Source organism: Aotus nancymaae, unplaced genomic scaffold (genome assembly GCF_030222135.1).
Source record: "Aotus nancymaae isolate 86718 unplaced genomic scaffold, 86718_ANA_hifiasm-v0.15.2.pri h1tg000016l, whole genome shotgun sequence".
NCBI lineage: Eukaryota > Metazoa > Chordata > Mammalia > Primates > Aotidae > Aotus > Aotus nancymaae.
The window spans coordinates 76,531,067-76,543,181 of NW_026988428.1; the positions used below are offsets into that span (position 1 = coordinate 76,531,067).

The 12,115-nt window shown below is 41.0% G+C and overlaps 1 protein-coding gene across 1 annotated transcript in view; it reads left to right on the forward strand.

The window, feature by feature from the left end:
• The window catches only part of FAM234B (family with sequence similarity 234 member B), a 36,959-nt gene that overhangs the window by 76 nt on the left and 24,768 nt on the right, over positions 1–12,115 (forward strand). The window contains exon 2 of the mRNA XM_012447704.2: positions 9,903–10,298. Within this exon, the coding sequence (XP_012303127.1) occupies positions 9,903–10,298 (396 nt within the window). The remainder of the gene's footprint in view (positions 1–9,902; positions 10,299–12,115) is intronic.

Genomic DNA, 12,115 nt, shown 5'->3' on the forward strand with positions numbered 1-12,115 from the left:
CAGCCTTGCGACCACCCTGTCCCCGCCGGTGTTGGGATAAGGGGAGGCGAGGCTCTGGGGGCGAGGCCAGTCGGAGCCTGGCTTCGACCCAGACAGAGCTGCAGGCGCCTGGTGGCGAGGCGGGTGCAGCCTCTGGGGGCTGGGGTCCCCGCGCCACCAGAGGGCGAGAGGGGCGCCCAGCCGGGCAGGGGTCGCCAGCGTGGGGCGAACCGGGAGACGCGCGGGGAGAGGGCGCGGAGCAGGTGTCGCGGCGGGGAGTGTCAGGGCGCCGGTCGCCGCTGTCCTGAGGGGAGACTGGTGAAGGGAGCATCCTTTCCGAGCGCCGCGGACCAGGCACCGCGGGGACTCCGGCGCCTTCTATCTTGGCTGGATCTGGGCGGGGGCGGCGGGACGGCGAGTGGTCCCCTGTGGAGCATCCCCTCCATCTAATGACAGCAGCGACGCAGCCGTGAGGCAGGTGGGACAGGTATTTAAGTCCCTTCCTAGTTTACAGGAGAGAAAATGAGAGTGATTTGGCTAATTGAATTGTCCAAGGTCTCACAAGTATTGGGAAAGCTTGGCCTTGAACGTCAGGGGTCTTGTCACTTTAAATCTGAGCTTTTGATCCTACATGGTCAGTCTCCGGCGGTCAAGGCTAAGCATGGGAAGTGATTTGGAGCCTGTAAGTTGCCGGTAATGTATGGAATCTTTAAGGCAGCATTAGGGGTGATAACTTCCAGAGCGAATTCAGTACTTCGGGCAGCAGCTCTAAGGTTTTTTTTTTTTTTTTTCCATTTTTTTTTCCTTCTAAACCTCAAAGGATATTTATTCCACCCAAATAAATTGTAAACATTAGAGTTTAGAAAAATTAATGGCTCTACCTAGATAAGTTTTAAGCATTAAGCGATAAACATTTGTTTGCTGATAATTTGTATGAGAGGGAAAAGCAGTTGCTTTCACTGTTATCTCTAGAGAGGGCTATTTGGGTGTTGGATGGAGAGCTAGCTTGAAGTTGCAGGGGGATTACAGGGTCTTTGTTCTCAAGGAGCTTCCAGTATGCTACCCTGAAGCAGGCCTTGCCATTTGGATGACACTGGGTTGGATATTAATTTGTATTTTTGTCCTCAGACTTCATGAGCTCAGAGATTTTTTTTTTTTTTTTTTTTTTTAATATGGGCTCGTTGGAACTTTGGAAGGAACACTGATAGTATCTGTCTTGGAATGTGTGCATAACATTGGAATTACGTATCTGTCCCTTACCTGCAGGATTAATTTTTTTACTTTGAAGAGAGTAGCCTTGTATATCCTTAGTGTAGAATGATATCCTCCCAGAGGGGCAATAAGATGTCAGACACATTTAGCTTTATTTCTTTTTGTTTTTTCATTTAGAGTCCTTGTTTTATTTCAGTGTAGGTCATTGTTCTTCTCTGAGGATGAGAATGTAGGAAAATCTTGCTTTAGCAACTCTTGAGCTCTTTTGTGTTCTTATGCTCCAAGGCTGTGGTTATTATTCCCTGGTGTATTAGTTGTAGGAACTGGTTGGAATTCCCATAGCCCAGTCCTTGGGCCTGTTTGGAAGGCAGCTTGGCCCTGAGCCCTGAGGTATGCTTGATACTTTTTTAGGCCCAGATATAGTAGGCATATGTTCTTTCATGTTATGTGGGTTTTAAAAAATGTTCACTTGCACTTTTGCTTGTCTCCTTCTTGCCCTTTCTCCCCTCCACCCAAAATACTATTTTTAGTTTTTACATTAAGTATAAGTTCTTTTTGTATAGCTCTTTTTGGCTCCCCTGTAATTGGGGTTCTGAGACTGATGTCCTGTTTGGGCTACCGTGTTATATTCCCGTAGTTAACATCCCCACTGTTTTCATGTGTGAAGAAGGCAGGATGGAATGGTGGCTGAGAGCATGAGACAGGCTCAGGTTCAAATCCAGTCTACCTAATTTGTTACTTAATCTCTTTAAGCTTTAGTTTCCTCATCTGTAACAATAACATTATTATGGAACATTCACTATATGCCACATGTTCTACTGCATATCTACCTCTTAAGGTTGTTTGAAATAGTAACGGAGATGGATGTACTTTAGTAACCTCTGACATATGTTAATTAGTGACATAGTTAATCAGTCTTAGCTGTTGTCATCAGCGCGGTGCTCATTTATGAATGTGATACCTGAAGGAAGGCTTGACGTAATAGTGAACTATTGACAGATCTCTGCAGCTTTGTTATGAAAGAGCAGTTTCATCAAGCTCAGGAAGGAAAGATGTTTGGCTCACATGCATGGAATGAGGTTAATTAGTAGCAGAAGGCCAATGTGACATTCGTAAAGCCTGTGGGACAACTTATCTCCTAAGTTTATATATTTTTTTTCTTGGGTCATTTTAAAGTTTGAAGGCCAAACACTGGAGGGAATATCAGAGCAAAATGACTTGTTTTATTTGTGTAACTTAGAGTCATTATATGCCCTTGGATAAACTAACCCATGATATGAATTATTTACCTTTAGTTGCAGTAGAGTGTGTTGTATAGTATATGTACAGTATAGTGCATACTATAGTATATGTTATAGAATAGTGTATGTTTTAGTATATTTCCTGAAAACATCCAGGTATGGTATTATTGCATCACTTTCTTATTTGTGTTTTCCTTTATACCATTTTGGAAATCCTATTATATTTAAGCGACATCTTCAGTCTTCCTAAAAGTAAAAGCAGTAGTTGTGGAAAGCTCATTTATAATGGTGTGTTATGAAATCAGTGCCCTCTCTCTTACTCTTTGAAAACCTTTCATTCATTAAAAATCTGGGTGGTAGCTGAAAGTAGCAAGGAAGCAAGTGAGTGCTGAGTGCCCTAAGCTTGGAAGCTGGATTTGATGCCTAGCTCCTCAGCCTGAGTAGGACTTAAGGCAAGTTTGTGGACTTCTTTTACTTCACTCTCTCTTATTGTCTTTCTGTGAATAGATAGACAAAAATATTATTTAAGACTTCTCTGATCAAAACTTGCAGTCTGTAATACTTAAGCAGAGGTTTGTTTCTATACTGTCTGAAAAATAAATTAGTATAAAAGTAAATATTTATTCCTCTCAATAGGCTGGCCAAGAACTGGCCCTAGTCGTCTGTGATGTAAAGAAAGCATAGGAGTATGATAGCTCCGAGCGCTTGTGTGCTTGCCTTTATATTTCAGCGATGTCATGGCTGGGTCAGAATGCTTGGACTTCACATTGCATGTTCTTTCTCTGAGGACTTTTTAGATATTGCTCCACTATCTTTTAGTAGTGTATGTTTCTATGGAGAAATCTTTGGCTGTTTTTTGTTCCCATCATTAGTTTTGGCCTGGCTGCTCATAGGATTCCTTCTTTGTCCTTGAAGTCCTATGCCTTTTCTAGGATATATTTCAGTATTGATTCTTCTCAATCAGTTTTTCTTGGGACTCTCTGTACTCATTATTCTGCAGTTTTTAAATTTTTAAAATTTTTTTCACCCGGGTGGGGTTGGGCTGAGGATGAAAAGGGCATCAACCTATTCCGCAGTTTTAGGTCTTTATTATAGGAACTTTTTTTTGCAACTCTTTAAAATATTGCTTTTGGTTCATTTTCTTTTCTTATATTGGCTCACCTTTGTTGTCAATATCTATCCCATTGTTTCTAGTCTTTTTTAAAAAAAGTCTTGATTTTTTTCCATGGGATCATATGTAGCCAGTACAGACTTTGAAGCCAGCCTGGTTTTCAATTGTTGCTTATCACTTGCTGTTTAACTATGGGCCAGTGTATTAGTTTGCTTTCACACTGCTGATTAAAGACATTCTAGAGACTGGGCAATTTACGCAAGAAAGAGGTTTACTGGTTTTACAGTTCCATGTGGCTAGGGAGGCCTCACAATCATGGTGGAAGGCAAAAGGCACATCTTAATATGGTGGCGGCAAGAGAGAGAATGAGAACCAAGCGAAACAGGGTTCTCCTTATAAAACCATCAGATATCCTGAGACTTACTCACTACCACGAGGATAGTATGGGAGAAACTGCCCCCATGATTCAGTGATTTCCCACCAGGTCCCTCCCACAACACATGGGAATTATGGGAGTACAATTCAAGATGAGATTTGGGTGGGGACACAGAGCCAAGCCATATCAGCTAACTCCTTAAGCTTCCAAGCCTCAGCTTCCTCATTGTGAAAGTAAAGACAGTAATGTGTCTACTTCACAGAGTTGTTAAGAAGATTTACTGAGATAAAAGTGTTTTTTTTGAGGCAGAGTCTTGCTCTATTGCCCAGGCTGGAGTGCAGTGGCACGATCTGGACTCACTGTAACCTCTGCCTCCCAGGTTCAAGCAGTTCTCATGCCTCAGCCTCCTGAGTAGCTGGGATTGCAGGCGCATGCCACCACACCTGGCTAATTTTTGTATTTTTAGTAGAGATGGAGTCTTGCCATGTTGGCCAGGCTGGTCTTGAATTCCTGGCAAAGTGTTGGGATTACAGGCGTGAGCCAGAACCCCCTGCCTGAGATAAGACATTAAAAGGGCTTGGAAGAGTGTAGGATAAATGTTCAGAACTGCCAGCTATAGTTATTTCCATTTCATTTTGCTTGATTTTCACGAATCTATTCTTTGTGTTTCTGTTTGCAGCAATGTGTGTTCCTTTAGCTGATTCCAATAAGGATTTCTTTTCTAAAATTGTTTTGTTATTTTTCCCATTGTTTTCCTGAGTGCTTGTTTCAGGGAAGATGATTTTCCTGAATTTCTCAGACTCCATGGGGAAGTATATGTTCATTATTTCTTTCATCTCATGGTGTGAATTGTTCAGCATTTGTTCTTTGTTTGCTATGTTTCGTTGTTACTTCTTTCTTGAATATTTGTAGAGCTTTGTGGTGCCTTGTGGAATGAGTACTAAACATGGTTCCTTTCTGATTATTACTGATATTTAAATGGGGCAGTTGTTTGACAGCAAAGCTATTGTCACAGGGGTGATCTAGGGCAGTTGGAAGCGATAATGTAATCCAGGCCTGTTAAGTCAGCTGGCTCCCCATTGGTGCTCTTCCTGTGTGGATGTCTCTGTCCTGGCTAGGAGGAGGCTGCTGGCTTTTCACAGGACTGTGCGGTTTGGCATTTCACAGGACTGTGGGTTTGGCATTTCCTTCACTGACTTTGTTGTATTATCAGTTTATTGCCCCTGAACTCCAAATTCACCTTTGTTGACTGATCTGTGAAAGTGGGTCTGAGTCCTTTTAAATACCAAGTTTGTCCTGCCTTGGATATTGTCCCTCAGTCCTGGGGGACCTTTTAGAGTTCTCTTCTCATCTTTTTGTTTACTATCGTATCATTGCTTAGTAATTTTTAAATGTTAAACCTGTCCTCTTTGAACTACTGTTTGACTTCTGTCTCCTGACTGGGCCCAGTCAGAGTGATTTATGCCCACAGTTACTTTCCTAACCTGCCATACCGACAGTGTGTTTTTTGTGATGTCTGCTTGTACTTTTCCTCATTCGGTCTTACTTCCCTTTGACTGTGGTGTTGAATGAGGCTCACTGGTGCTTCTGTGACCCCAGACTTTGTCTTTCCGAGCTAGCAATTACTGGTTTGGCTACATTTGTGGAACAAGGGAGGTAGTATAACTTGTTGGTTAGAACAACAAGTGGATTCTGCAGTAAAATGCCTGGGTTTGAATCCTGGCTTTTCTTTTTGCTAGTTCTGTGATCTTAGTCATCTTAGCTCTCTATATTTTATTTTTCTTGTTAATAAAATGGGGGATAATAATACTAATACTTACCACATAAGGTTGATGTGAGGATTAAATGAATTAACATATGCAAAATGCTTGGATCAGTGCCTGGGACAGTAGGCACTCAGTACATTTCCAGTTGTCATCGTCATCATCTTACTGTTGTCATGATTATTAATTCTGTGAACTCTGCTTATTGCTGAAGATCTGCAGTGTATGTGCAAATTATATCTGCAAGATATATTTGCCTGCTCTTAGCTTTCTCAGTTGAGTACAAGTTTCAGTGCATTTAGTTCACAAATTGTGGTTTGGGAATTCGGCTGTTTCCTATTTTGTGTTCTATTTTTATTTCTCTTTATTTGTTTTCCTGGTTTTAGGGAAGAGAGTGTGACAGAAATGCCCACTTTTGTCATCATTGACTAGAAGCATGTAATCTTGCTAAACACACCAATTTGACAGCAGCTTTTTTCTCAAAGAATGCTTGCAAATTGTTTTTATAGATTTCTTACAGATTTTATAAGTTCCTGTAGCATATGCTTCTCTTCATTCCTGCCTGTAATAGTATATAGCATGATAAAAATGAATTTCCTTTAAGTTGTTTTGCTGGCCAGTGTTTTAATTAATGATTTCACTTTGACAAAGGTGCTGTTTTAGTCTGATATGTTTGCTGCAAGGTGGAAACTGACTAGCAAGATTGAATTTGATTTAGAAGCTAAATCTTTTACTTGGTGCTAAAAATCCAATTGCACAAGTATAGGGTGGCTTGAGTATGTGTTAAAAATGCTTGGCAGTTTTAACTGAATCAGTAGGTGATTTGAATGCCAAGAAAGCTATCAGGATCTTAAGTTATAGAAATTGAACTGTTGTTTGTTATCTGGAGTAGGTAGGACACAGCTCTGCCCTCCCCTTCTCTGGTCAGACTGTACCTGGGATTGTATCTAGTTCCAGGAACTATACTTTAAAAAGCACAGACACATCACATCATGTCCAGAGGAGAATGACCAGGATGTTGAGGACACCTGAAAACAATGCTTCTTCAGGCCGGGCGTGGTGGCTCACGCCTGTAATCCCAGCACTCTGGGAGGCCGAGGCAGGCAGATCACCTGAGGTCAGGAGTTCAAGACCAGCCTGACCAACATGGTGAAACCCCGTCTTTAAAAAAAAAATCCTTCTTCAAGTCATGGGTTGAAAGAGGTGGAGGTGTTTAACTTGGAGATGAGAAGAGTGGGGGAGGGCAGTGGGAGATACAATGCTAGCACCAGTGATGGCAATCATAATAATAGAAGCCAAAATTTATTGTGTGACTGTAAGCCAGGCACTAAGAACCACACATATATTATCTTATTTGATTCTCATCACAATCATATGAGGTAAAAAGATTAATTATTACATTTCATAAATAGGGAAATTGAGGCTGAATAAAGTTTAAGAAATTTGAGATCACATAGTTCATAAGAGATATAGCTAAGATTTGGCTTGATGTTTGATTGTGAAGACTTGAGTTCTTAAATACCATATCTTATGTCTCTTATGATTGATACCTTTGAGTGTTCGAAGTACTTGCCTGTGGAAGAGGGATCCCAGAAATTAAAACTAGGACAGATAATTGGCAACTTCCCAGAAAAAAAATTCTTGAGTGAGTGTAAAGAATTGTTTTCTAGATTGGAGGTCAGGGGATTCCCTAATACTGGTTACATTCAATTATTTGCTAAGTGACTGGTTGGTAGGTCTTTGTAAGTAGTTAGTTGTAAGTTTGGAATGGGGGTGGGGATGGATTATGTGATCTTTAAGGTCTCTTGCTGTGCGTTCTCAAGTAACTCTGAGAATTGGGAACTCTGTGTGTGCTTTCCTGTTTTTCACATATATATTAAACATTTTAAATTGTGAAAAAATACATACACCATAAAATTTACTATCTTAACCACTTTAAGTATACAGTTCAGTATTAACTCTATATGCACCCAATCTCCAGTACTTTTTCATCTTGCAAAACTGAAGCGCTATACTAAGTAACAACTTTTCCTTCTACCACCAGCCCTAGGCAACAAACAACCATTCTACTTTCTGTTTTTGTGAATGTGACTACTCTAGATTACTCATATAAGTGGAATCACACATTATTTGTCTTTTTGTGTGTGGCTTATTTCATTTAGCATAATGCCCTCAAGGTTCATCCATTTTGTAGCAAGCGTCAGAAATTCCTTCCTTTTTAGAGCTGAATAATATTCCATGGTATGTATATATCACATTTTGTTTATCATGTGAGGTGTATTTTATCTAAAAAACAAAAACAGTCACTTTGAAAAGTATTAGAGTTAATAGTATTCTAACAACCTATGGCTCTGTGTGCAAATTATTATATATAGAGTTATCTGGGATGCTTAAGGGTGTGCCCTAATTAACCAAATAATTTGGTTTACGGAGTAGAAACACAAATTATAGGAGATTAGCTGGAACCTGTGCTGACTCGATGGCATATTCTGAAAGTACTATTTTGAATTAAGTTTCTAATAATTGATTTATTTTCTTGTAATTTGTGTCTTTAAAAATCAAATCTAGGCTGGGCATGGTGGCTCATGCCTGTAATCCCATCACCACTTTGGGAGGCTGAGGTGAGTGGATCACAAGGTCAGGAGTTTGAGACCAGCCTGACCAACAGAGTAAAAACTCATCTCTACTAAACACACACACGCACACACACACACACACACACACATCAAATCTAATATTTTTTGGGCAAGGTGTATAGCTTCAAAAATAAAAATAAATAGAAATATTTTCTAGTTATTAGGATGATAGATTATTCAGTTTTTTTTTTTTATTTTTTGAAAGTACTTAATGTCATAGTTCTGTGGAATGTTTATTTAAAAAAATCTAACATTTATTGATTTTTTAAATGTACCAAATACTAAACTTTAACACTAAAGGTTTTACTTCCAACATCTGGTCTCCATATTGTGTTTTATTTCTTCATTTGATTAATTGAACAAACTGAGATGTAATGTGTGAAGGGACATCACCAAGGCCATCGTGACCCAGAGGTAGACACTAGCATTAATAATTCTTCTTTTCCCATTTTTAATTAGCTAGGTTATGTGGTCTTTCTTATATTTCTTCTGAACAAAAGATTTAACGATAGCGTTTACATTAGTGATAGCTTACCAGATAAAATCTCCCCGAAAGAAACATTTTCTTGTTTTTTACTTGGTGGTAATGTGAAATAAAGGCATAAAATCATTCCGTCATTGGCAGTGAGGGCAAAGGGGCGGGTGGCTCGGGAGGATGTGTGCCTAGATCCTCCTGTAATTTCTCTCTCAGCCATCTCAAATCAACATTGCAGGCTAAGTAAAAACAAAGTGCTTGCCATGCAAAGCAGCTTCAGACAAGTCCCCTACCTTTGTGTTCCTGCTAGATCACCATCCCTCCCAGAATACTTGCTCAGAAGAGCAGTTTTTGAGGTAAACACTGTTTACTGGAAGATTTACTGAAAGAGCATTCAAATCACAGGATGGTTGGTTCTTAGAAGTGAGATTTTTTTTTTTTTTTGGTTTCACCATATTGGTCAGGTTGGTCTCTAACTCCGCACCCCAAATAATCCGCCCGCTTTGGCCTCCCAAAGTGCTGGGATTATAGGTGTGGGCCACTGCCCTGGTCAGAAGTGATTTTTCAATACGTCTTCAGATGAACATTCAGTGTTCACCTTTCTAAGTTGTTTCCATAGAACAGTTGGGAAGCCACAGATACTGGGCCCTGAGAAGCAGCATACAGAGAAGAATTGTTCTAAAAGTTTACCAGGAAAGATAAGGACGTCACAGATCTAAGAACATCTGAGGCAATATGCACATTAGGTACATGGAGAGTTGATGCAGGAGCCATGGTCTTTTTCACGAGTGAGCTTCAAACACATTAAGAGAGCTTTCTTTTTAAACTAAAGACATTTGAAATTTGCTAACTTCTGCCTCCGTTTCCATTGTCTTAAACTCATTCAGGCAGTGATCTTGGAGCACTGTGCTTTTCTTTTTCCTTCCATTCCTTTTCCCTGCTTTGCTGGCATCTGTTTTACAGATAGCCACCAAGGTTCAAACTTAGTATAAACCTGGATTTTTTGGTTTTAGTTTTCTGTGTTCTCCTGGGTCTTTACAGTTGCCATATATTTGGTGAGGGTGTCTCTTCCTCAGTTTCCTTGACTCTCTGTTTTTCTGTCTCTTCAGGGAAGAAGAGCCCAGACCTAGGGGAATATGATCCCCTCACTCAGGCTGACAGTGATGAAAGTGAAGACGATCTGGTGCTTAACTTGCAGAAGAATGGAGGGGTCAAAAATGGGAAGAGTCCTTTGGGAGAAGTGCCAGAGCCCGACTCAGATGCCGAGGTTGCAGAGGCTGCAAAGCCACATCTTTCGGAAGTCACCACGGAGGGCTACCCCTCGGAACCCCTTGGGGGCCTAGAACAGAAGGCCACCTCCTCCCTGGTGTCGTATGTGCGCACGTCTGTCTTTCTGCTGACTTTGGGGATCTCGATGATCCTGGTGCTCCTGTGTGCTTTCCTGATCCCCTGCCCTCCCAGAGATCTACACAGCACCTGGAGCCGCCACTTGGGCTCCCAGGGAGGTGAGCTGCAGAATCTTCAGCCCTAATTCTGTGAAACTTCATGCTATGTCTGATTACATTTAAATTTTCCTCCAAATCTTATAAGTTAATATGTGTCATGCAGCATTCCCTACCCTGCCCTTCCTGCTGTGTGGAGGTAGCAGGGAGGTTAAGATTTGAAAGAAAACAAACACCTCCAAAAACCTGGGGATCACTGCTCTATTTTGTTTGTCAGCATTGGTCTTTATTAGATGCAGAGAGGACAAGGCATTGGTTTGCTGGGTTCCTGCTGTGGAGCCAGCACTGTATCGGGAATGCAAAGCTGTTTAGGAAGGGCTATTTACGGAGAAAAGCAAGGTTCAAGGCCTGGCTACATCAGGGATAGGATTTTTGTAGAACCCTCAGGCATTGGTTGATGATAGAGGCTGGGCGTAATTTAAATTATAAAATAATTAGGCCGGGCATGGTGGCTCACACCTGTAATCCCAGCACTTTGGGAAGCTGAGGCGGGTGGATCACGAGGTCAAGAGATTGAGACCATCCTGGCCAACGTATTGAAACCCCATCTCTACTAAAAATACAAAAAATTAGCTGGGCGTGGTGGCCCCCACCTGTAGTCCCAGCTACTCGGGAGGCTGAGGCTGAAGACTCATTTGAAGCTAGGAGGCAGAGGTTGCAGTGAGCCAAGATCGCACCACTGCACTCCAGCCTTGTTACAGAGTGAGACTCCATCTAAAAAAAAAAATTATGAAATAATTTTGTTTCCTGTAAAAGATAGTTGCTGTCTTTTCTTTCTTGTTCCTCATGGTTAGGGTGGTGCTGCCCAAGTAATTCCAGCTATTCTGTCTCCTTTTGGAGCAGAATAAAACCTTTTGATCTAGAATGGGGTTTATATCTCACCTGTGTTGGGTAGTCCTGTCTCTTATGAACTAGATTAGGCTATCCTCAGACTTTGGCATCAACTTGATCTAGAAATGTTTATCTCTGCCACTTCTCTGATCCCTGTTGAATTAGCTTCTGATGAGGTGTGTGTTCTCATCTTTCGTTTCTCTTAAGGCAAGTTTAATTTACGAATATTTTTATACAGTTTAAAGGTAACAAATTTTTGGTGTGTCTTCCACCCAGCTTTAGAAATAGAACAACATCTTTGAGACCTTCACACTATCTTGTGTGTCCCTCCTGACCACATCCTCCTCTGCCCACCAAAGGCCTCTGCTATCCTGAATTTTGTGTTGATCATTCCTTTTTCTGTAAAGTTTTACCATGTCAGTATGTACCCCTAAACTACATATTCATCAAGTTTGCTGGTTTTAAAATTTTATGTAAATTTAATCATTCAGTTTTCTGTGACCTGCTTTTTTTTTTTTTTTTTTTTTTTTTTTGCAACAGAGTCTTGTTCTGTCGCCTAGGCTGGAGTGCAGTGGTGCGATCTCAGCTCACTGCAATCTCCACCTCCTGGGTTCAAGTGATTCTTGTGGCTCAGCCTGCCATGTAGCTGGGATTACAGGAGCTCGCCACCACACCTGGCTAATTTTTGTATTTTCAGTAGAGACAGTATTTTCAGTAGAGAGTGTTTTGCCATTTTGGCCAGGCTGGTCTTGAACTCCTGACCTCAGGTGATCCGCCGCCTTGGCCTCCCAAAGTGCTGGGGTTATAGGTGTGAGCCACTGCGCCCGGCCTATGACCTGCTTTTTTGTTCAGCACAATTTTTTAAAAACAATTTATTGATATTCATCTATATTGATGCATTATATCTGAAGTTTATTCATTTTACACTACTGTCTAATTTTCCCTGGCATGAATATCTCATGATTTATCCATTTTACTGTTTATGAACC